This window comes from Ambystoma mexicanum, chromosome 3q (assembly GCF_040938575.1).
Source record: "Ambystoma mexicanum isolate Mex_15411 chromosome 3q, UKY_AmexF1_1, whole genome shotgun sequence".
NCBI classification, from domain to species: Eukaryota; Metazoa; Chordata; class Amphibia; order Caudata; family Ambystomatidae; genus Ambystoma; species Ambystoma mexicanum.
The window spans coordinates 543,709,948-543,735,560 of record NC_090926.1 but is presented as its reverse complement, the minus strand read 5'-3'; the positions used below and the strand labels follow the sequence as shown (position 1 = coordinate 543,735,560).

The following is a 25,613-nucleotide window of genomic DNA, read 5'->3' as shown; positions in this document are numbered from 1 at the left end:
GTAAACTTTACACAGTACAAAACAATGTTGCACAATGAACAGCAACATGAAGAAGAACTCCAAGCTCAACTAGATAAGGATACTCCTGACAGTAGTCAACCTTCTGTAACAGGAAGCCAAGAACCACCGGGAGAACCACTAATAACAAATGAGGCAGAATTAGCTATGAAAGAAGTAGAAAACACCATGTGTCAGTATGAAGATAAGGAAGACTTAACTATACTACAATCAAAACAAAACAATGAGCAAAGTAGCATTTTTCAAGAAGTAACAAAACAAATTGCACATGGTGTAAAACATGAAAATAAAGAATGTTCCTGCCATAATTATAAACCTATACTACTGTATGTCAGTGGTGAAGCTGGTTCTGGCAAAACATTCCTAATCAAAATCATTAGTAGGTTCCTTCAACAATTGACAAACAACAAACTGTCAGCTGTTGTCACTGCCCCCACAGGTTTAGCTGCCTACAACATAGGTGGTGTTACATTACACCGATTACTACTTTTACCAGTAGAACACCAGAACAAATTAGACTATTACAAACTTTCTGCAGAAGCTGCAATGGAATTACGCAGAGTATTGAAACAAATGAAAATGCTACTAATAGATGAAGTGAGCATGGTCTCCAACCTGATGTTAGCTTTGATTCACCTCAGATTACAAGAAGTACTCAAAACAGACTATGAAGAGCTCTTTGCAGGAAAACACATTATTGTTTTTGGAGATCTGCTTCAATTAACACCAGTAAAAGGTGAACCTATTTTTAAAACATTAGGGCACAAACTCTGCCGTAAAACTGTTGGCAGCATTGGAAATGTCAATCTTTGGCAACATTTCCAATACAGAGAATTAACAGAAAACATGCGCCAATCTGCAGATCTCACTTATGCCAACATTTTAAAAAGTTTGAGAGTTGGTATACTTTCTAAAGAAGCAGAAGCAACATTGAAAACCCGGCACATTAATGCACTTTATGGCGATAATGCATGTGCTACAGATGTTATGGAACAATTAGCCTACAAAAATGTCAATTGTATGGCCTTAATGCCAACTTTTGCAAGCTGTTTCAAATTCAATGAAATCATGCTAAGTAAAGAAATGCAACCAATAATGGAAATTAGCGCCACAGACAAACTAGATGTACATGGTATGACACTACCCATGTGTGACCAAGCCACAACAAGACTAAATAATTTAGAAAAATCAATCTCAAACACAGCAGGCTTAGAAAAGATGTTAAAATTATCCTTAAATTGCAGAGTAATGCTTAAACATAACCTTGACGTGGACCAAGGACTAGTTAATGGAGCACTGGGTACAGTTGTTGGCTTTCAAACATACCCACGTGACAACAAAATTCAGTTTGTCAATATACTCTTTGACAAACCTTCAGAAGTAAAACGGATAGGACGCTCAACAGCTAGATTCCTTCTCTTCAAAGATATGTATGTACGCAGAGAACAATTTTCTCTAACTCTTGCATACGCAGTCACAATTCATAAATCACAAGGTCTTACCCTAGACAAAGCAATGATAGATATTGGTAACACAGTCTTTAAAGAAGCCATGAGCTACGTAGCACTATCACGCTTGCGTACACTTGACGATCTATTTCTAATCAACTTTGATGCAAGTAAAGTAAACGCTGATATTCCTTGCATTTTAGAATATAATAGACTTCGCTCACTATACACTCCCCATCTAAACACATATTCTGTTCCACAAAAACTAAAACGTTGTAAAAGAAAACTAAATCAAACTGAAATGCAACAGGACGTCACTGGAAGTCCTCCAAAGAGAGTAAAAGAAACTAATACTCCATCAAGTACCACAAACAAAAAAGAATCAATTAGAGAAAGTAAACCAGGTACTTCTTTAAAGAAGGAAGACAAACTCCAAAAAAAGCAGTTAGATACAGAACTACCTGGACCATTTAAATTCTCAAATATAGTTGGTGTAAGTTGCTATGCAAATGTAGCAATGAATATTCTATTTCAATTACCACCAATTGTTGACAACATTTACTCACACAGTACAAACCCATTGTGTTTGCAAATGTTAGTACTTCACAGAAATGCAGCAAACAATCCTGACAACACATATAGGCCCTCATTACGACCCTGGCGGAAAGTGACAGACCGGACCGCCACAGCGTAAATAGCGTTCCCGCCATTGCACGATGGAGCAAAGTGCGGCCCATTCCGACCCATCGGGCACGAGCACCACGGCATGGCGGAAGTGCAAAGTCCGCGATGGCGGAAATGACCCCAAAACGGCCCACACCGCCGCCGTACGGCGCCCTAGGTGCAATACCGCCACCCATCACAGCGGACACCGCAGTGAGCGCCAACCGGAAAGTACGGTGACCGTAAATATACGGAAACGGAAGTAAAAACATGGGCCCGGAACGGGAAACATCCCGCCGTACACCTATAAAACCACAAAATCCACACAACCACTAAAAACACTACCCTGAAACACACCCCAACCCGTCATCCACCCTAGCGAAACCAAGAAAAATGGGAAAAGTAGCGAAGAAAGCGTGCGACCGCAAGCGGCAGGTCCACTTCTCCCGTGAGGAACTCACCGTGCTAACAGAGACCCTCCAGGAGAATGCTGCCGTCGTCTTCTCCACGCAAATGACCAGGACGGCACTTGCGAACAAGAAGGCCATATGGGCTCTGGTGGCACAGCGGGTAAGTGCGGTGGGGACCGCACCCCGCAACCCACAGCAATGCAGAAAGCGATGGGACGACCTGCGGATACGCGTCCGTAGCATACTTTCTGCCAACCGCAACATTGCCACAGCCACCGGGGGAGGATCGGAATCACCCATCAAGTTGACCCCCTGGGAAGAAATCTGTGCCTCCACCATTGGAATGGAGACCATAGAGGGAGTCGGAGGGATGGAGAAAGGAGTGCAGACATCCGGAGAATCAGGTAGGTGGCCCAAATAAAACAATGCCAAATCCACAATGTCCAATCATGTGAAGTACCATGTGTCCACATAGTGCAACAGAAACACATGTCCAGGAGAACGTCCACACACATTGGCCTGATAGCGCACTTTAAAACTCACAATAAATACATAAATAATTAAAAACCCCTAAAACACCCACTACACGAGCAGCAGGCACACCCTAACTGCAGGCTGCCAAACAACTGCACCCTCACTCCACACACGAACGAAAGCACCTCCAAGGCCCCGACCCAAATCACCCTCAGGTACCACCCCAATGCATGTGATACATTGCCATTCCAATTCCCACAGACCCATTAATAACCCTCGCCCTCCTTTACTCCACCACAGAGTCCGATCCAAACGACGAGCATCAGGACACCCCTACCAGCACACCTGCAAAGAGGGCCAAGACCAACGGCCAAAGACCCTCCACCTCAGCTGCACGCATCAAGACACGGCAGCAGCACAAATCAGGTGGCAGCACAGAGGATGGAACATCAACAGGCACCCCAGCAGCCAGCATGCCCACAACACCACCACCACAGGTCCCCCCAATGGATGCCACAGAAGGCACTGCCTCTGGTGGCAGCAGCACCATAGGTGACACCCCATTGATGGCAGCATGCTCCGACACAGAAGACGGGGATGTCGAAGTCAGATCCATCCATGACCTGTCCCAATCCCCCTGTCTGTCCCATCCCGTACAACATGAGGATACCACGCAGGGGCACCCACAAGACGACGACTGGCCATCCCCCACAAGCCCTGTGGCAAGGCAACATGAGGTCACCAGCCTCTCTGTGACACCACCGCAAATGGCCATGGCCCAGCAGAGGCAACAGTCCCTCGACCAGTTAATCGTGCAACAGCAGCAACTGGCCACGCTCCTCAAGGACCATGCCGATGAATGTGGGGGCACTAAGGCAGACATAGAAACATCAACTGAGACACTTAGGGCAGAAATGGAGAGAAGTACAGAGACACTAAGGGCACAAATGGAGAGTAGCACCGAGAGCCTGAGAGTCCAAATGGAGAGAAGCACCGAGAGCCTGAGGGGGGAACTGCATGCGAGGTCCAAAGACGTATGTGCCGAACTTGCCGCAGTGCGCCGTGTGCTCACTGAGCTCTCACAAACCCTTAGGGACATGCATGGACGTGAGCAGGCAGAGACATCATCCGTTGCAAGTTCCGTCCAGGGCAGCCCCCAACGTAGATCTGGGAGGAACCTGCGCTCCACAGGCAGCGGTGCCCCTGATACCCGCAGAGGGGGCTTGCAATAGCGACAGCCCACTGACAATGAGCATCTTTGGACACTGGTGTTCGGGGGGGAGGTAGGAGGGTGGAGGGGGTTTTTTGGGCTCACTTGGGTGGCGGGTCGATAGGGTGTTCAACATGATATCACATATGCCATAAACAGTGCACGATCAACCAATGAGATGTGTGGACAATGATCTTTGTGTACTAGGCCATCATAGGCGTACAGTCCATATTGTGCATGTACCAGACACACACAGTGCCACGAGTACCGTGTCCATGTATCAGCCACCAGGCGTGAGTGCTAGAAGCATGCATCAATGAGATGCTGACGAATGTCACGGCCCTCCTGTGCCTCGCAGACTCCTTGAGGTGCTGCCACATCCCCACCCTCATCATGACCATCTTCAGGTGCTTGCAGTTCTGCGTCAGGGGGCATGGGCACATTCCTACGTATGCACATGTTGTGGAGCATGACACATGCCATGACCATCTTTGCAACCTTCTCATGGCGGTACAGGAGTGCCCCGCCAGACCTGCTGAGGCAGCGGAAACGAGTCTTCAGTAGGCCGAATGCCTGTTCAATGACTACACGGGTACGTGAGTGGGCATGGTTGTAGTCCTCCTCATGCTGGTCCCGTGGGTTCCGGACTGGTGTGAGGAGCCATCTCTTCAGTGGATATCCAGCATCACCTGTATGTGGACGATAAACGTATGATGTGGAATGCCATTGCTACGTACGCACACCCCCCCCCTTCCTGCCAGGTCATTGCCGATTCACATACCCCACATTATCATGCATGAAATGAGACTCACCGAGTAGCCAGGATCTGTTCCCTGCGTGTCGCTCCATGTAGCGTGGTATTGTAGTGTTCCTCAAGACCATAGAATCATGGGTTGATCCAGGGAATCGGGCACAACAATGTGTAATGATCCTGTTGGAGTCACACACCATTTGTACATTCAGGGAATGAAATTGTTTTCGGTTGCGGTACTGGGCCTCCATGGCATGTGGGACGACCAATTCCACATGGGTGCAGTCGATGGCACCAATGCAACCCGGTATGCCGGCAAGTGCATGGAATCCCACTTTTGTGTTGGTAATTTCCTGCTCCGAGTGTGGTAGGGAGATGTAGTTGTCTGCGTGCTGCAGGAGGGCATCGAGCACTTGCAATAGTGTCCGTGAGAACAGTGGCTGAGAAATGCCATGCAACTGTCCGACTGTGTGCTGGTAGGTGCCTGTGGCCAGGAAGTGTAGTACAGACACCACCTTCAGTAGGGGTGGGATGGCGGTTGGGCTATCTATCATGCTGACAAGGTCAGCCTGTGTCATGTCCACAATGGCGGCTATGGTGCCCCGGTCCAAACGGTAGAGGGTGTGGATCTGCTCATCAGTGAGGTTGAACGGATGTGCTCGGAGGCGTGGGATTGCGGGCTGCCTGCGTGGTGGTAGTGGCTGTGCTGGCGGCCCTTGCTGGCCCTGCCTTGGCCTCCTCCTCCTCCTGCGTCTCCTCCGTGCGGCCGGTTGTAGTTGGTGTTCGTCTTCTTCCTGGAGTTGGAGTACCTGCAGTGCTATCAGGTCCCCCAGGGCCAACATCGCGAGTCCTGCCGGTAGCATTTCGGAGTGGGTGTGGTTGTGGGAGGAGACTGGGTGTGCAATTTATGTGTTTTCAGGCTGTATGGCCTCCACCTGTGGTGATTCATTCCACCTGTGCAAGCTGCTCTCCCCTTTGGCCGAGCACGTCCCGCACACAACGCTGCAATTCGAGTAATGGCATCTTGCTATTACAATCATGTATTTGTACCCGATGGCCGTGTAACATTTGGTGATATGTACATTCGGCTATGGTCACATTGTTTCACATACAATCTTTGCAGTCGCGAACAGACTTGTGAAGGGTCAGTGGAACGTAGTACTCGAGTAACGGTGGGCCCTCATGCATCACTGTACCGAGTTGCACCGACGGGCGGGGCGTCCCATTCGTGGGTGAAGGCAGTTGCCATTTTCACACACAGCCGCACTAGATGGATTAATTTGTGATTTCAAACGGCCACAGATGCCTTTTCGACGTGATGTTGCAAATGAGGAATTCGAAGGGCGGCGCTTTCGGTTTTCAGCTAGCGGCGAGGAGATGCCCACAGGTCTGACTGCAAATATAACGTTCTATTGTTCAATGTCCTTGGGACAGGGGCCATGGCGAGGATGCAATGATTGATATGAATAGTATGGGATGCGCAATAGCGACGTGGGCGATGAGGCCGGACGTCCCCAAATACATGTTACTTCACGACACTGGAATTACGGGCTGGGGCACTGTGGATTTTGCAGGCTGCATAGCGCACAGACTCAATGGAAATTTCTAATGTTATGTGAGTAAATATTCAGGCGTATTTATGCCGGGATGAGGGAATGATGAATGGATGCATGGGCAGATGATTTGATACAGAGTTTGCCATGTACAGGGCTTCTTTGAATCTGTCCGCCTCCCCTGCGCTATGTGATGCAGGGCTGCCATAGTGGGACCATCGTCTATCTGGCCTTGTTGAGCCCTCCCTGTCTCGACGCGCCTTCAGACACTTGTGTCCATGCACGTTAACATTCCCATCTGATGGATTCTGTTTTCACAGTCGCATGCACAGGTACACTCGTTTGTGATGGTGTTTACACCTCGATATAGATGGTTATGAGTCGCAAGTGGTTTTGGGGTGGTGATGATCCTTTGGAGTGGGCTAGCATGCATATGGCTGTGGATTTAGTGTGATCATTGGAGTGAGTTGTTCGAATGTAGTTCTGATGGCCATTTTGTTCTTTTTCTTTTCTTTTGGTTGACAGGTATCTCCTCCCCTTTTGCCACTGCCATCTGTATGCCACTCCTGCAGATGGCTTTTACTCCCGACACCTGCTGCTTCGTGTTAATCAGTGGAGCAGCATTACGATCTTATGGGACGATCGCCAATGGGCCACATGCCCTTACGCAGTACTAGTGGCTCGGAGCAACATTTCGGCCTTTCAGCTGGACTAGTGCCTCCCCATTGGGACGGCCCTGCGGTTCTGTGCGCTACCATGTTGCCTTTTCGTACGTGAATGTGGCTCTGTGTACCATGATGGAACAGGGCGTCACACAAGTAGTAGCTGCTCATTTCTTGCGGATGCAGCCCACAATGGTGAAATGTGTTTTGGAGTTCATGGCCTAATGGCTTTATGGGCTTGGTGATTTTGTTGTGCATTAAATTTCTATTCTGATATGGACCGTGTAGCGTTCTTCTTTGCGAGTGATGTGGCATAATCCTATTTGGGGAGCGATGTATTGTGAGGAGATCTGCATTGGGTTCCAGCTTCGGAGTTTAGTTGCGTGGTACTGTGCTGGGCGCGTTTGCCTACGAAGCCCAGTGAGGTCAGGGCTGGGGGCTGCCAATATGACTGTTTGAATGTTGTCATGCTCAGGGGCGGGGGATTGGGTTTTGTGTAACAGATGCCGGTCAGCCAGGTGGACTGGTGGAATGATGTGATTTTCGGAATATTGCTGGTCACAGGTGCCTGTGTTTGCGTGCGTTTCTTGGTGGGGGACTGTGGTCATGTCCATTGGAATGGTTTCTGTATTCGTGCCATCTGTGCCCTGCAGCTCCCATTGGCCCCTCTTGTGATTCTTTTGTTCGTTGGCATGCATGGGTGACTTGTACATTTCACTGGTTGCATTGTGACTTCATTGCACCTATGGGGAGTTGTACTTTGTGGGCAGGGAGCGGTGTACAGGCACTCAGTGGGGCCGTTTACGGTTGATTCGCGATGCCGTACTTCTCACCATGGCAGAATGGTACTTTCCACCGTGCTTGATGGCGTTAGGTACATGTCCGCTAGGGTCGGAATTCGCGTACCCTTGCGCCATGGTGGTATTTACGGTTTGGCATGGCGCGCGCGCGCGTACTTGGTGCAGTTAGCGTTGGTGTTCACTACGGTGTCGCTAATGGCTTCGTACTTTGCGGTGATGGGTCATAGTCGCACCGAGCGCTATTCGATGGCGGTATTGCATTTCCGCCATCGTTTTTCGATTTCCGCCAGGGTCGTAATGAGGGCCATAGTGTTTTTGGAATAAGACGACAATTGGACTACTGTGCTGGAATGGTGAAATTCACTATAAACTCACAGGAAGACCGAAAAGAATTTCTAATGTACTTACTACAAGTACTGTAAAACAAAAACATACCTATAAATGAAATCTTTCAGATTTCATACATGTGGAAACATACATGCACTCTCTGCAACAATGTAACACAAGAAGAAATCCCCAATGAACGCTTCATATATATATCAATACCAAATTGTGAATCAATTCCATTTCAGCAACTTGTACAAAATGCAAACCATGGTAGATTATGCTCTACCTGCAATTCAGATAATCGCTCCACGTTAGTAATACAAACACATAGGGCCTCATTACGACCCTGGCGCTAAGGGGTCTGCGCCAGCGTTAGCTGCGCCGACCCCTTACCGCCAACTACGAGTTCCCGGAGCGCCATGGTCATTTTTCCGCCCGCTTTTTGCGGGCGGAAAAATCCATGGCGCTCTGGGACCTTGGTGTTAATTACGCCACCGTAATTTACGGTGGCGTAATTAACTCCTTCCCCACTCCCATTATACCCTATGGGGCCGAAATGGGAATGGGGAAGGGTAAATGGGTCAATGGGGACTTACCGCCCCGCCGACCTCGGAATGGGGCGGTAAGTCCGCCATCCGCCATGGCGTAAAGGGACTTTGCGCCATGGCGGAAAAGTCCGCCGATGGCGGAAAAAATCCGCCAGGGTCGTAATGAGGGCCATAGTAAATACGTAATACTAATGCTTCTACGTTACAATGCAGATGGTACCAAAAACAACTGCAAGCTGACTGGATTCACACATGGTCAAATATCACTTGGTAAGAAAACCTTCACAACAATAGGTATAATCTACCACGCAAGAGCCACAACCAATTCAGGGCACTACACTGCATACATAAAAAAGAAATGTGGATGGTTTGAATGTAATGATAGTACCATTACTCTAAAGCAGTAAAGCAGAGATTACCAGCAAATCTTACAAACGCTTATTTGATGTTCTTAAAACCAAAATTTGATATATATAAACTGTATTTAAACCTTTAAGTAAATTTGTGTTACAAAAATATAAACTGTTAGAATACTCCAAAAGCTATCTAACAGCTCAAAGATTCTACAACAACTAATCAGATAAATGAATACCACTAAATTAGGCCAAAAAATACACAGTTAGAATACGCCAATTGGTATCTAACTGTCCCAAAATTTAACAATATCCAAATAGGTAAATGAAAACCACTACAATATATTAAAAAAATAGGCAGTTAGAATGCGCCAATTGGTATCTAACTGCTCCAAAATTTTATAATATCAAAACAAATGAAGAATCTGTTACTGTTCCAAAAGAAACACAACAAAGCAAAGTATAAAGCATTAGCCAGAAACAACAAGTGAACACTGAAAACAAACAAACAAATAAACTGTAGCATAACAGAAAAAGGGTTTTTTTTTAAATCCAACATGGATTTTTTTTTCTCCCACAGACCCAATGATTTTAGCAACAAATACAGAAACTGAGCAAATTGCACAGTACTCTGATTTGTACTGTACTAAATATGAGGGTCAAAAAAAATAAAAGTATATTGCTTATACAATGCAATAAGTCATTACAAAATACAAATACTAACATGCTATTTTCTTTTATCACAGAAATGAAGAAAAAAAACATGGACTCCCATTACTAGACAAAACAGTAAGTATACAATAATAAGGACAACCATAGCAGCACATCACATCCATAGTATCTAATACCTTTGTTCCTTATACATTTGTTTTTCACCCAAAGTTATAAACAAATATGAATGTGATATGCTGCGGTGGTTGTTGCCAGGGCATAGAGTCTTGGGTGCATGGCCAAGTGGCCATGCACCCAAGACTCTATGCCCTGGCAACAACCACCGCAGCATATCACATCCATAGAGTCAAACATTTCAACTATGATCTATGGGAAACTTTTAATGTCCGCGAACAATGTGAGTGTTCTTAGGACACTTTGAGCTTACCAGCGAACAATACGGACACCGTTTTCAGGACACCCCCTACGAACATTTCAGAACAACGCGATAGTTCTTAGAACACTTTCAACTTAACAACGAACAATACAGACACCGTCCTAAGGACACCCCCTACGAACATTCCAGGACACCGGGAGTGTTCTCAAAAACGTCTTCAGAACACCCCCATCTTGTTTATTTGCGAACATTTCAGGACACCGCGAGTGTTCTTAGGACACATTCAAATTGACAAAGAACAATACGGACAGCGTCCTCAGGACACCCCCTTCGAACACCCCCGGACACCGGGAGTGTTCTTAGAAGCGTCTTCAGAACACCACCAACTTGTTTATTTGCGAACATTTCAGGACACCGCGAGTGTTCTTAGGACACATTCAACTTGACAAAGAACAATACGGACAGCGTCCTCAGGACACCCCCTACGAACACTCCCCTGACACCGCGAGTGTTCTTAGAAGCGTCTTCAGAACACCCCCATTTTGTTTATTTGCAAACATTTCAGGACACCGCGAGTGTTCTTAGGACAGACTCAACTTGACAGAGAACAATACGGACAGCCTCCTCAGGACACCCCCTACGAACACTCCCCGGACGCCGTGAGTGTTCTTAGAAGCGTCTTCATAACACCCCCATTTTGTTTATTTGCAAACATTTCAGGACACCGCGCGTGTTCTTAGAACACATTCATCTTGAATGAGAACAATACGGACAGCGTCCTCAGGACACCACCTACGAACACTCCCAGGACACCGCGAGTGTTCTTAGAACAGTTTCACTTTGCTTGCGAACAAAACGGAAACATTTTGACTCCTTAGAACACCCCCTAGTCAGTTTATTTAGAAAATTTGAGAACACCCGTGATGTCCGCAAACAAATCGAACACAAAAAGAACGTCTAACACATAAAAAACACAACTTTCATCCTATCTCACACACTCCCACCCTCCCCAAACACTCCTACACACCAACACACTCTACAAAATACACATTTTGAACAAAGTTTCACCGCGCTGTCCGGAGACGTCCGCGAATCCAATATGGCGGGCGCTACCGAAAAATCTGACGCGCTTCACGCTCCACGCCGTCCAATCAGCGAACCCTTTGCATGTCCGCGAACATCACACAAGACGATTGGCCAATCAGGACACTTTCCGCAGAGCGAACAGGGAAGTGTATCCGCAAACCGAACACAGATATCACTAATTTTTTTTTACCTACTTTTACCTACCTACTTTTTGGTCATTTTAAAAAAAAACTACTGGACGAATTTTGGTGGAAATCCGTCCAGCGGTTTGGGCTGTAGACGCGAGCAACATTTTTTTCCCATTCACTCTATGGAGAGTGACTATAATGTATACAAATATGAGCATATAGAGGGAAGGTAGAGTAATAAAAATAAAACTATGACAAAGTGCTGATACCATAATGATTATCTTCATGCACAGAAAGGATTCCTCTCTTTCAAGCCTGTATCTTCCGCTACATACATGTTTCATATATGATGTGACAGGAACCCAAGTCTACAAATATAGTACCTTTTCAATTTTTACTTCCTGACTGTCACTGTAGAAAACTATGTGGCTTCGATATGTCAGTAAAGGATAAAAAGGGAGAGCCAGCCATGTGATGTCATCAGTTATGTCATCAATGACATTTGTGATGTCATCTTTGATGTCCTGGGTGTTAGTGTTAGCAGTGCACAGTGGCGCGAGTTATGGTTGCTTATGTTACCATAACTGGCGAATTTCAAGGGTTTTTCGGTTTTACTTGGAACCATAACGTCCCTTTAACAAAGTTTTTTCACTGAATTTCATAGGTTTTTAGTAACACAACTTAACCATAATATCCCTGACATGTAACATAGAACATACCCTCTCGTAGTGATTTTCATGTCCGCGGACTACCGCCATGTCCGCGGACACATCGAAAATCTGAGCGTGGTGAATGTAAATTTAAATAGTGTGCCCCATTTCCCCTTTGAAGTTGGCTCTAAAAAGAGCCGTTTTTTTTTTTTTTACAGATGCTTGACAGACACCTGTTATTTTATATTTTTTTTCTTGTTTTTTTTTCTTACTTTACTCCTAAAATCTTCACATAACCTTCTCCAAAGCAACCCTTACATTCCAAAATAAAAAGGCATTTCCGGTAAAAGATAAAGAAATGCCATCTTCTTTAAAATTAACAGCATTACTGGCATCAATATTCTCATTGTTACAGAAGAACATACCAGCTCTAAGCATGAAGGCACACATGCCTCGGTTGATGACACACCTAGCAATGTTTTGCTGAGGACAAAAAACTGAACTATTGTCCCATATTGCCCTAGGTAGTAATCCAGAAAAAATTACTTTCGCATTTGGAAGGATCTTCACTACGGCTTGAACCAAGCGTTCCAAATCAGCCAACAAAGTAGAGGCACTGACGTTGCCCAAATGGAAAGCACCATAGTGCAAAACTACCACATGCGGACTGTTCATCGTGGCCATATTCGCACAAACTTGTACAATTCCCTGTACATTGCAATCAGGCACAGTGCTCCACACCACCTCCACTCCTTTGACATCAGAGTTCTTTGCAACATGCCTGCATTCAGCGTACTGCTGTAAACCATGCACAAACATATCTCCGAGCACCAACACCCTGACTTTCTCCACTTCTGCCATCTTCACCCCACACAGTCTCTTTCAACACAAATCCACAACCTCGACATCTGATTGGCTGATCCGTACAGTCTTCTTTCCATGTTGGATTTCCTGGAAAAACCCGGATTTACCACGCCCTGTCAACGAACAGCCGCGGTGTCCGCGGACGGCGTCCACTTTACTCTCTGTACCATTCCCTCATTGCATACAGCTAAGCAATCACACAATACGAATAACGTCCTCAGAACACCGCCATTTTGTGAATTTTCCAACATTTCAGGACAATTATCATTTCCTTATTCTACATATTAACATTACAAATATTATACTTTTATCTTGTACTCTGCACACAATGCTATCTTTCTCCACTAGCAGCTCAGTATACTACATAGAATCCCATAATACAATGCTATTTATTGATATAAATGCATCGTTCAAAGCACTAATAACAGTATGATATTTATTGCAATATCCTTGACACTTTTTTCGGAACATTATAATGAAAATCCCTAGTACACAATTCCATGAAAAGTACATACACATGTGATGTCATAAGTTATTTCATTAATGACATTTGCAATGTCATCTTTGATGTCCTGGGTGTTAGTCTTAGCAGTGCATGGTGTTGGCGCGAGTTATTTTTCATAGCTTACCATAACTTGCTATTTTCAGGGGTCTTTCGGCTGTACTTAGAACCATAACGTCCTTTAAACAAACTTTTTTTAATATCACGCAAACAATATACAAACATGGCGTGCAAAAACCAACTTCTACAAATGGCTTTACACAGAATGTTGCAAAGGAAGAATGTATGCTCGTTCACAGCGAAGGTCAGCTGCTTCATTTTTTTCTCGGGCCCCGGAGAGGCTCACGAAGCAGACTATAAGGTTGTATTGTGTTTTGACCTTGACAGACAGAGATTGTCATGAAAGACTTCTCTTGAAGGAGTGTTGCTAAAACGTAAGAGAAGATAAAGATGAAATTTCTGAAACGAAACCACTTTTACATATTGTATCACTATGCGAAAGATCGTTGGCACACGCGGAGTCGTATTTTCGGACTGCACCACTCGTAGACAATGGAAATTGCAATTGTACTGTAAGTAACCCTTTACATTACTTTATACCAAATATAATTACAATAGCGTAGCATTAAAGACCGCTGAAGTTGAACTTGTTCGTTGAAAGTGGCAAAATGTTTTCTATCGCGTACTATCACCGCCGAATTGATCCCCTGTCATTTAGAGGGCTGTGAAAAAGGCAGACGACACAGAGTGGATTAATAGAAATAATTTAACCGGTCTATAGGCGGTCAAGCGCTCTACTCGCTGTGCCACTTTACTGTAGCCTGTCAAGTGGCACAGCGATTGCAGCGCTCGCTTTGACATCCGTGCACAGCTTGCTAACGCAAGTTCGAATCCCGGCAAGCCCAAACTCAGCCTTTCATCCTTCCGTGGTCGATAAATGAGCACCACACACCATGGTTAATAATAAGCACCGCTTAGATACCTCACAGTTCTTAGCGCTATATGAATGGGAAAATATTATTATTTTATTATTAACATACTCTGTTGCACTATCTTCGATAGCAAATAGTTTCACGCCCTAATAAATAAAATGATGATTTTTAATGAAGATCGGCTGGTGAGACTAATTTATGTTTTTTAAAACAGGTACGTGGCCCCGTTTTGTCTATGGGGTCTTCAACTGCCAGGTGCAAGTCCAAATATGCAACTTCATGACCCTCACCATTTTATGGGACAATCGCCAAGGACCAATATGCCCTTACGCAGTACTAGCGGCTACAAACAACATACCAACCAATACGGTGGTCTAATGGCTCGTTGTTGCAGCAACCTTCCGATTATCAGAGAGACCATTTACTGCTTTTATCATAAACCAACAGCCTATCTACCGCAAAGGAACAACGCGCGGCTCCAAATAAACTTTTGCTGATCGACAGCAGAGACAATAGCAAATCGCTGAATATTCACTAAACATTTCATGTGAAATAAATGTACTTTACCAAATGTACAATCCTGCTGTTTACTTTTAAACCACAGTTTCATATTCCGAATTGTGGCGCACTGAGTTGTAAGCTGATCTAACACTCTCTGTACCGCAAAGGAACATCGCGTGTCTCAACATGAACTTTTGCGGATCGACAACAAAGACAAATGCAAATTGCTGAATATTCTCTAAACATCTGATGTCAAATAAATGTACTTTACAACATTTACAATCTTGCTCTTTGCTTTTAAATCACAGTTTCATATTCTGAATTGTGGCGCGCTGTGTTGTGACATAATGTGTGTTGTCTTCCGGGTTCTGTGTAAAGTCGCGTAGTACTGGCGACGACTGGGCGCGTTTCATTACGCACCCTGTAACGTCACGGAGAGAGGAGGGGAATATTAATGCTTTGATAATATCAGGCTTAGTGGCGGGAGATATGATTTAGTGTTGCAAAAGCAAGTCAGCCAGGTCAATAGCGCCAGTCATAGGATTATCACATAATGTCGATGCACACCAGCCGGATTTATTGTTTCTTTAGTGGACAAAAAGTCAGTTGACGCCCCTAGGAAATTGTACTATTAGCGGACAAAAGGAGTGCTCTTAAAACACTTTCACCCTGACAACGAACAATACAAACAACGTTCTCAGAACACCCCCATTTTGTGTAATTGCAACCATTTCGGGACACTGCGAGTGTTCTTAGAACACATTCAACTAGACAGATTACAATACGGACAGCGTCCTGAGGACACCCCCAGTTTGTGTATTTACGAACAATTAAGTACACAGCGAGTGTTCATAGCTCATTATTACCTTCCTTGCGAACAAAAATGACACATACTCCGTCCTCTAAACACCCCACCATTTAGTTTATTTACAAAATGTCAGAACAGCCGTGTTCTCCGCGGACAAATCGAACGCAACAAAAACGTCTAGCACATAAAAAAACAAAGCATTGAACCTATCTCATACTCCCCCACCCTCCCCAAACACTCTTACACACCAACACACGGCACTAAATACAATTTTTTATCCACGTTTCACTGCGCTGTACGCGGTCGACTGCGAATACAAGATGGCGGGCGCCACAGAAAATCTGAGGCGCTCCACGCCCCTCGCCGTCCAATCAGCGAACACGTTGCATGTCCGTGAACAGGGAAGTCCATCCGCGAAGCGAACGCAGATATCACTAATTTTTTTGCCTTACATTTTAGTCATTTTTAAAAAAACTACTGGACAGATTTACACCAAATTTACAAAAGCACGCTTTTGGGACCAGGCCGCCGCTCCTGCCGCAAATTTGGTGTAAATCCGTCCAGCGGTTCAGGCTGTAGCCGTGCTCAAAGTTTTTTCCCATTCAGTTTTGGGACCCCCCCTATAACTTTGCCCCTCCTGGACGAATCCTCACCAAACTTTGCAAAAAAAATTCAGAGTGACCCAACTACCTTTTTTTGCAAAGTTTGGTGAGGATCCATCCAGGGAGAGCGAAGTTATAAGCCGCCCAAAAAGTGCTCTTCTTATGGAAACAGCAACTTAACCATAACTACATGGCCACTACCGTGGCCATGTAATATATATATATAGAGAGAGAGAAAGAGAGAGAGAGAGAGAGACAGAGAGAGCTGCATTTGTACACATCAAAGTGGCACACTGCTAATACCATGCACATTGAAAATGTTCTTCTGAATGGGGATGTGTACTATTGTGCATTTAATAGAAATGTGGGATCACAATTTAATTAAAGAAACTTCAACGTTCATAGACAAATAGCATAGGTTCTTTAGTAGATTCTATGGTTCCTGCCAGTAATGTACATGGCTATTTGAGATCACTGTCTATTAGAAATTCCTGCCAGATCACTGACAATTAGAAATTCCAGCCAACACGTGTTTCGACCATCTGGTCGTTATCAAGGCAGACTAAGAAATAAGTGTTCCCCTGATAAACAATAACCAAAGCACTTTGGATATAGATTCTGCTAGCATTCTTTTATGTCTTTTTTGACTTGATTATTACAGCACTTATGCTATGTACCAGTGAGCCTATAGTTCCTTTTAATGTTTGTGCTTCTAGGCTTAAGTCTTAAAGTATGCCGTAGTAAATCTTATCTTCTATTGAGTCACCTGTTTGTTACAGAAAGGGAGCGTTCATAATGTTAGGCGTCTTAGCTTGTTGAGGTATGCACCAAAAGTGATTTCTGTTTGAATGGTGGGGCGAATGGTTCCCCTGCTGTGATCAGTATAAGCACGTCTGTGGTGGTTGCATGCTTTTGTCTCAGGGACGTAGCATTGAGCTACCTATTTGTAAACGATCTAGGGGGATATGGCTGGCTCACCCCTTTAAACTCCAGGAAATATGTCACCTGGCTCTCCATTCAGGGATATCATACCCAGCCCACATTTTAGGAATGCAGTGCCAAACCTACTTTTCAGGGATATAGTGTCCGTCACTGGCTGGGCATTTAGTGCCCTCCTCATTGTTCAGTAGTTCTGGGCGTTATAGCTACTAAGGCCTCTCAGCTCAGCAAGGGTTCGTCGGGCTTGAAAGCTTTCCCAGAACCATAAGATAACCAGTGTAGCCAAAGCCATGCCTTGCTCTTTCCTGTAGCTTTTCTGTTGTACTTGCTGTCCTGGTGGCTCCCTCTTCTTTGGAAGACTGCTTCTACCTTTTGATTATCTCTCTCTCTCTGGCCTTATACAGGCATCATTCCTCATCGAGTGGCCCTGGATTGGTTGCCTTCTGGTTACCTTTGTGTGGCCTCTGTCCTCTCAATGAGAAATCTTACAGTGTATCCTGTGTGTGAGCCTTCATTTATAGGGCAGTCACTTCACTTAAAAGGTAAAAAATGCAAAATAGCAGGGATTGATATTTATACAAAACATACAGTATTTTCACAGTAGCTACTCAGAACCAGAATCTTAGGTTAAAGAATGGATACAGACTCTACACGAAGTACTGTCGCTTAGCAAAATTCAAAGGGATTTGTTGCAGGTGGGTGAAGCTCTTTGCTATGACAGCATTATGTGTGTGCTGCAGTTCCAATGCATCATGCATGAATTCTCTCACTAAAACAATGATATAACAAGGACAATATAACAGCAACCTCCACTCTGCTCACACTAACAAACCTAAAACCCCACCATTTCGACTTACTGGTCTCAAAACACCAAGAGGCTATGCAAATGGCAAATACTGCACTACAGCAATACCCAGCTAACTAACATGACATATGTGCCATTCCTTTATTTATGTAAGGTGTAAATGTAGGACGTCTGGTATAGGGTGCAAGGAGGGTAGTCTGGGTGGAGTGGTAGTGTGGGATGAGTAGTAGTGTTGGAGGAGGAGGAATAGTAGTGTGGGAGAAGGTGTAGTAATTTGGGAAGAGTATCAGTAGCATGGGATGAGTGGTAGTATTAGAGTGGAAGGGTTACATGTGTTTTAACGAATCACAAAACAACCAATGAATTTTTAACAAACCAAAAACACCTAAGAAAATAACTAATTTTGTTCCTTTGTTTCTGGGTGCCCTCCACATCCCCCGGACCCATACTTTTCCCCCACCCCCAAATCTACTATTTCCATTCCCAACTACATATATATAGTTTTAACAAATGTGTTTTTTTAAAGATGTTTTTGGTTCGTTAAAATGTAATTAGTTATTTTTCATTCATTAAAATCACTGCATACAGGGCCATACAATTGTCTCAGGCACCATTGAAAAAGTGGGCCAAAGTTGCAAATGGCTATTCATTTCTTTTGTGACACTCAGGGTCATTACGACCGTGGCGTTAAGGGTTTAACGGCGCCGTAAAAGGTGTCGGCGCCGTTAAACCCTTAACGCCTGATTACGAGGTCCCTTTGCGGGACCCGACCTTAACGGCTGCTTTTACCAGCCGTTAAAGTAGGGTGCCGCAAAGGGACCTCGGTGCTAATTACGGTACCACAATTTGCGGTACCGTACTTAGCGCCTTCCCCAGTCCCATTGAGCCCTATGGGGCGAAAATGGGAATGGGGAAGGGCCATGGTGAAATGGGGAAATACCGCCCCACCAACCTTGGAATGGGGCGGTATTTCCCCCTTCCACCATGGCAGACTCGTTACAACACCGGCACCAACCATGGTGCTAATAGCGCCATGGTTTAGCATCGGGGTTGTAATGAGGGCCACTGTTTGAATAGCACCCAAGGTGTACCCTGGTCAAAACTGCCAGCCAAATAGTGAAGTACCTCATCAAACTGGCCCACATTAGCTAATAAAGTGGCCCACTTTGACCCAAAAAACGGTCCCACACCAGCATGTTGCTGTTTTTGTTCGGCCATGGGCCAATTTCCCCTATAGGCCAGTCCGAGCCTGGCCTCAATGAGAATTGGTGGGAAATTTGATCTAATAAATTAATGCTGTGGGTAACATAGTTCACTTCCAGCATTGTACAAATAGAACACTGAGCAACTTTGAAGTCGCTAAATTACACAATTATGCTGCACTAGAAAAACAACGTTGCACACCCCTAATTATTTGGGCCCCTCAGATGGTTTACTCTTCCTTTGCATCATGGTTTCCTATTATCTGTGAAGGTGCAACAATGCACTTGGTCCAACAAACTTAAAAATTGTCTTCAGCAGTCAGTTCGAGTCCAGAATCTTGCTCTACACAGAAGCCTCCAACACTGGCTCCCACTTGTCAGTTTTCATGGTTGCTCTGCTGTAAGGACTACTGTTGGTAATTGCACAATTTCTGTCAATGTCACTGCCCAAAACCTTTTCCCCACGCAAAATGTGTCTTCTACAAGAGTGCTATCTAGCAGTGATGTTCATTGAAAGAGAAGCAATTCCAGTGGCAATTTTAGCTTCTGTAAAACCCACAGACAATTTCTAAACTTGATGAAAAAGTCTTGGTACAGGGCAATTTTAAAATGCTCTTCAAATCCAGCCACAAGCTTTCCCTAGAGGGTAATGCCAAGTAATCGGACCCTTAATTGCCATCTGTGCTCCCTTTCACCACTGATAAAGTTTTTGACACTTTTCCTTGAGTTCCTTGTCACTGCATGTTTGGCTCCAGTCTTCTCCACAGACAAGCTTCTGCTAAAGAATCAAGACACCGTCAAAGTCCAACATATGTCTACATCTTAAAAAACATAGTGCACCTGACAGAATGCTTTTTATCCATGAAAAATCCTGCCTTGGTTCACATACAGGAAAAATAAAGTTTTTCTTTTTGGTCATATGTCATAAACATTTGTTCATCCTGACTGAATGTCCTTTATTTTACCGATGAACTTTGGAAATCACATATTTTGCGATGTTTAACTTCTGGCTATTATCATCCACGTCAAAGAACATATTTTCATTTTGGTGACTTGCACCCAATGGTTATTCACCATTCACCCCACTACTTGATGACACAGATGACCATAAAACCCTGGTTCCACATAAGGAGTGTGTGACTGAATTCTCGCAGCATTCCTTGAGTTTTCTGCTTTAAAATAGTGCTGACAGAGTGGATGAGCGATGTCTATTCTTAGATACCGAAGCTTCCCATGGGCGATGGGCATAAACTGCATGTCTAATCACACAATATAAAGGGAAGACAACTCCTTTTTTTGTTGTTTTTTGTTATTCTTCATCCCTGTACCACCTCCCCCCAACCTTTGTCTTGTGGTGCCTTGCTGTAGAGGCGCATTATAAATACCCAATAAATAAATAAATAAATAAATAAAGATGTGAAATAGACCCACTAACTCCACTTCCATTCTGATGTGCAGATGGGCATGTCGACTTGCATGTCGACCAGGACCAACTTTCCACATTTCATCAAGGGTGCAGACTCGAGGGTGCAGCCAGTTTTAAATGTTTATGTCCACACCATCAAACTCTTAGATGCTTTCATTATAGTTCACTCATGTTGATCCATTTTGAATGTTATGTACCTGGGTCACAAAATCGCCCAACCCTCTTTCTGAAATACTCTGAGTATGTAAGTACTCCAAATGTGAATCATGTAAAATGTACATCTAAAATCACGGTCTGGCAGGTCCATTCTGTCTTGCTATCACAACACCTCACTAATTCATGTGAGGGTTCAGCAATGAGATACAGGCACAAAGTTGTAGTTTTCTCAATTTTTGCCACATTAATTAAAAATGAAGAGGTGTGAGATAAATGCCTATCTTTCCCTATCGTAAGGAGAATGTTCCTGCATAGCAAACTAAAACTGAAGAAAGATGACCTTGTATCCAAATATATCTGACCATCACACTAACATATACTATAAAAGTGCATAAGGTAAATGTATCTCTTTTCAATACAACAAAAATGTGCCAAAGTTCAATCTCACACAAAACAATCCTTGTGGCCAAGGTTTGAATCCTTTCCTGTGGATCAATTCAGGAAGACTTTTGAAAGAGTTCTGTACCATGAGATTCTGTCAGTTCCATGAAAACGTCATTTGCATCCAATATGTCTTTCAAAATGGGAAAGTATATGTCCCTTTAACAAAGCACTTGTTCAAAACCAAAGCAACTGTTTCTTTCACAAAGTATTCTTCCCAAGATGTTGAGTTGTTATAAGAACAGCACAATTATTCAGTCTTTATAATACTCTTGTCACAACAGCATAGCAAAGGTCTCTCGTTATATAACAGTTTGTCAGGATGATAAAGTTAATAGTTTCTTTCACAACACTTTTTACCACAACCACATTTCTTCAAAGTAAAGCATTTCCTTCCTGGTTTACTCGCCTGCCAGGAATAACTACTGCTTTCTACACCCTATGCTTTTTCAGGTTTACTCGCCTACCAGGAATAACTTCTGCTAGTAGCAATCCTTGTTCCCAGTTTCTCCAAACCAATATCCCATGTGAGGAGGTTTGTGCAATGTTTGTCTGACTTTATTTTCTTGACTCTTGGCAATGTGGGTTACAGGTTTCCCCAAACTAATATTTCATGAAATGAGAATTGTGCCCTTGTTGCCCTTTTCTCACTTCTTTATATTCACTTGGCTGTTGGCAATGTGGGTTACAAATATCACCAAACTAATATTTCATGAAAGCTGAGCCGTGCCCTTGGTACCCTTTTTTCTCTTCTTTATATTCTTTTGGCTCTTGGCAATGTGGGATAGAAATATCCTTTTTGCCGTTCTTTTCCATTTGTTCAGTATTCAAAATTGTCCTTTAGTGACAATTGTTCTGCTGGGAACACCGCAGGGTTACCTTTATCTCCAGGCCAAATAACCGGCTTTCTTTGGCATCTCCGTGTCACTCTTTGGTGCTATGCCAAAGTGCTATACCAGTGTGAACAGGATAGCTATCCTGTGACTGCTGTCGCCAGCACAGTTCTTCTCTGGAGCACCATGGGCTCCAGCAGCTCTCTGCATCCTCCAGCACACCTGAGCGACTCTCCTCGGGGTGGGAGCACTTCTCCCATATGGCTGGCTTTCTTTCTCTGCTGCCGTCTTCCCCGACTACGCTTCCTGCTGTGCTTACTCTGCAAAACTGCACACCTTCTTTTCCCGCGTCGGCTTCTGCTGGCACTGTCAGTTCTGCTTCTGCTTCAACTGCTTCTTTGCTCTTAGTGGCTTTTGCGATTTCATAGGTTTCTCTCCTGAAAGCTTCTGTTTCTGTTACTCCTTCTTCCATATTCCAGCATTATGGGTCTTGTCTTGAAGTCCATAATGGTTTTAGGTTTTCCATAGTTACTGAATTTTGATGAAATATTGAACTGAAAGTTATCAGAGTTAGGAGATGTTATGTTAATGGTAGTTGCATTGTTTGGCTCTACTTTACAGTGTGCCATCAAGGTTTCAGGAAGATAGGAAGAATCATGAACTAAATGAGCTCACAATTTATCCTGATATTAGTCTACTCCCACGTGATCCTCCCTCATAATATCGCCCCCAGGGTCAGGATCAGGTAGCAACTGCCTTCCCTGGCCGCGTGGGTTACAATATGATATGATAGGTCATTTATAACACGCTTAATACCAAGAGGTTTCTAAGTGCGGAACCGGGGAATTTAGTGATGATTTCATTCGATTAATCACATTCGCCTGGTTCATGTATCTGCCCTTCCATCAACTATTGTTGGCACATACATGTGACATTGCACAGTCAAATGTGATCATGTATAGAGCTTCTTCTCAAAGCTCTTCTCTCTGTGCAAACATATACTATCAAAATCATGTATTTTTGTATTTCTCCATTACATTTTAAAAGCGTACATTAAATGAAAAAACATGTTTATCACGTACACAAAATGAAAACATACAAATGTTTGTCTACATGTCACATATTCATAGCACAGAAGAAGGAACAGTGCAGTCCTCTACTGTGATATGGCAAATACCAAGTCATCCTGCAGAAATGTCTGTAAGTGAACCTTGCTCATGTGTACAGTGATGGGGGTGGCAAACAGTGATGCGAGATAGGTTAACAATTCTAAAATAAAATAAGTGGTTTGCTCCCTCGGAAGAGCAAATGTACCTCCTCAGACCATCTCTCACCAAAGAGTACCACAAAGAAAGACACAAGACATAGACACTCTAGATATATACTTACTGTAAATACGACTTTAAGGTTGTTCAGCATATCGATTTCCTTTGGGACACCTTTGCTTCCCCATCTCACCAAATAATTTTCACTGAAAAACAAATATTATTTACATGTTATATATTTACCATCAAATGTCGCACTGGTTATTGTGCCTCACGTATGATGTGACGTCAGGCAACACATGCATGAGAAAAACCTGATCATCCTCCAAGCTTATAGTTGCATTCATTTCAAAAATAGCTGTACGTATATCATTTAGTCAAGAATGTATTATTCAGTACAAAAATGTGCTTGATATATACACGAATACGGTTATTTGCATGGCCCATTCTGTTCATTAAGTGGTTCATGCAAACACAGATACTTCTGTGATATTTGACCAGCTCATATATAAACCAAGCGTCCATCAAACAGGCCTAGATAGCCTTGACAAGCTATATTTGACTGCAAGCAGTGGCGTAACACAAAATGTGGGGGCCCCCCTGCGAGCCATGCTGAGGGGGCCCCCCAACTCGGCAACAAATCACGGGTTGTGCCACACTCTGGGCCGGCCTAGACTGTCACGCTTGCACAATACGCATGAACGTGCTGCTGAAGGGGTATGCCGCACACTGCACTAGGAAAAAGATATAAATATGTGTTTTAATGCAATATACAGCACACTTTCTGAGATAAATTGGCTATAAAGCCAGAGTGTTTGCAATTGTTTTGTAGGGTAACACAATCCAATACATGCAAGTCACCAACAGTGCACAGGAACATTAATGCTTCCAACTGGCTGCACAATGTAGACCAGTGTAAACACGTAATAACATTATAGTACAGAATGCCAGGCCACATTTAGACATACCTAGACTGTTTTCAGCAAAATGCCAGTCAAAGCAATAACACTCATCAAGAAGAGAGCACACAATAAAGCATGTGTCTCCATGGCCTCGAACAACACGGCCAAACTCTTTAAAATCTGCAAGGAACTGGTCAATCCTGTTGTGGTCTATACCTCTTCTGTTCCCTCCCATGCCCTCTGTACAGCTCTGGCCTCTCATTTCTCTGCTAGATCTCAGGACATCCTGTCCTCTAGGTCCTCTTCCTCTCTCGGCCCATTTTGGCCATCTCTTCTCTCCTCCTCCTTTTTCCTCTTTCTCTCTGACAACACCTGACGAGGTTTCTAGACAAGTCCGATCTATGAAAGTGTCGTCCAAACAGGTGCTCCGCTGCTCCTCCAGAACCATCAAAGCCCATATTGACACCCTCGCTCCAGCCTTGGCCGATTTCTGTAATCACTCTTTCGCCACTGCAATGTTCCCCTCTCCCTTTGAGCACTCCCTTGTGCACCGACTCCTCAAGAAGCAGTCTGCTGATCCTACCTGCTGGAAAACTATCGCTCAATCTCCACCTTTCCTGAGCAAACTCTTGGAAAAGCTTGCCATCTCCCAGCTTACTCTCCACACTGAATCTGTTGGTTGTCTCCGTGACCATCAGTCTGGCTTCAGAGCTGCCAGAGGCATGGAAACTGCTCTCCTTAACACCTGTGCTGCTCTCTAACCTTGATTCCAGCATTCCTTCTATTCTCATCCTTCATCTTTCCTCTGCTTTCGACAGGGTCAACATCGCCATCCTGATCAATCGACTCTGTGAGAACCTGGGCATCACAGATCAGACCCTAGAGTGACTGACCTACTTCCACTTGGACCGCCACTCCGCTCCCAGGTCGATCGTGGTCCCATTCTCTCCGCCACCTCTCTCTACCTGTGGCATTCCCCAGGGCTCTATCCTCTCACGCTGGTTTTTCAACCTCTACTTGGCCACTTTGGCCTCCCTGATCTCTACCTTATCCTCTAACTTTCAGTGTTGTGTGGATGACTCAGCTTTCCTTCAGGCTCCCCTCATCCTCCTCTCCTCTCTTGCTCATTCCTGACTGTCTATCCACGATTCAGGATTGGTGCGCCTCCAACAATCTCTGCCTTAATGCCAGTAAGACAGAGATCCTTCTCATTGGGACCCTTGCCACTGTGTTTCCTCTCTCACTATAGCAGACCACCTTGGGCCCTCTTCCTTTGCCTTCCTGCGAGGCAAAAAACCTTGGTGTC

General features: G+C 44.4%; 1 protein-coding gene across 2 annotated transcripts in view; it reads right to left on the bottom strand.

Moving 5' to 3' along the window:
• Positions 1–25,613, bottom strand: part of DOCK2 (dedicator of cytokinesis 2) — a 2,833,934-nt gene that overhangs the window by 2,457,017 nt on the left and 351,304 nt on the right. For both annotated transcript variants that reach the window (XM_069654309.1, XM_069654310.1), the window contains exon 9: positions 23,530–23,611. In XM_069654309.1, coding sequence (XP_069510410.1) covers positions 23,530–23,611 — 82 coding nt within the window. The remainder of the gene's footprint in view (positions 1–23,529; positions 23,612–25,613) is intronic.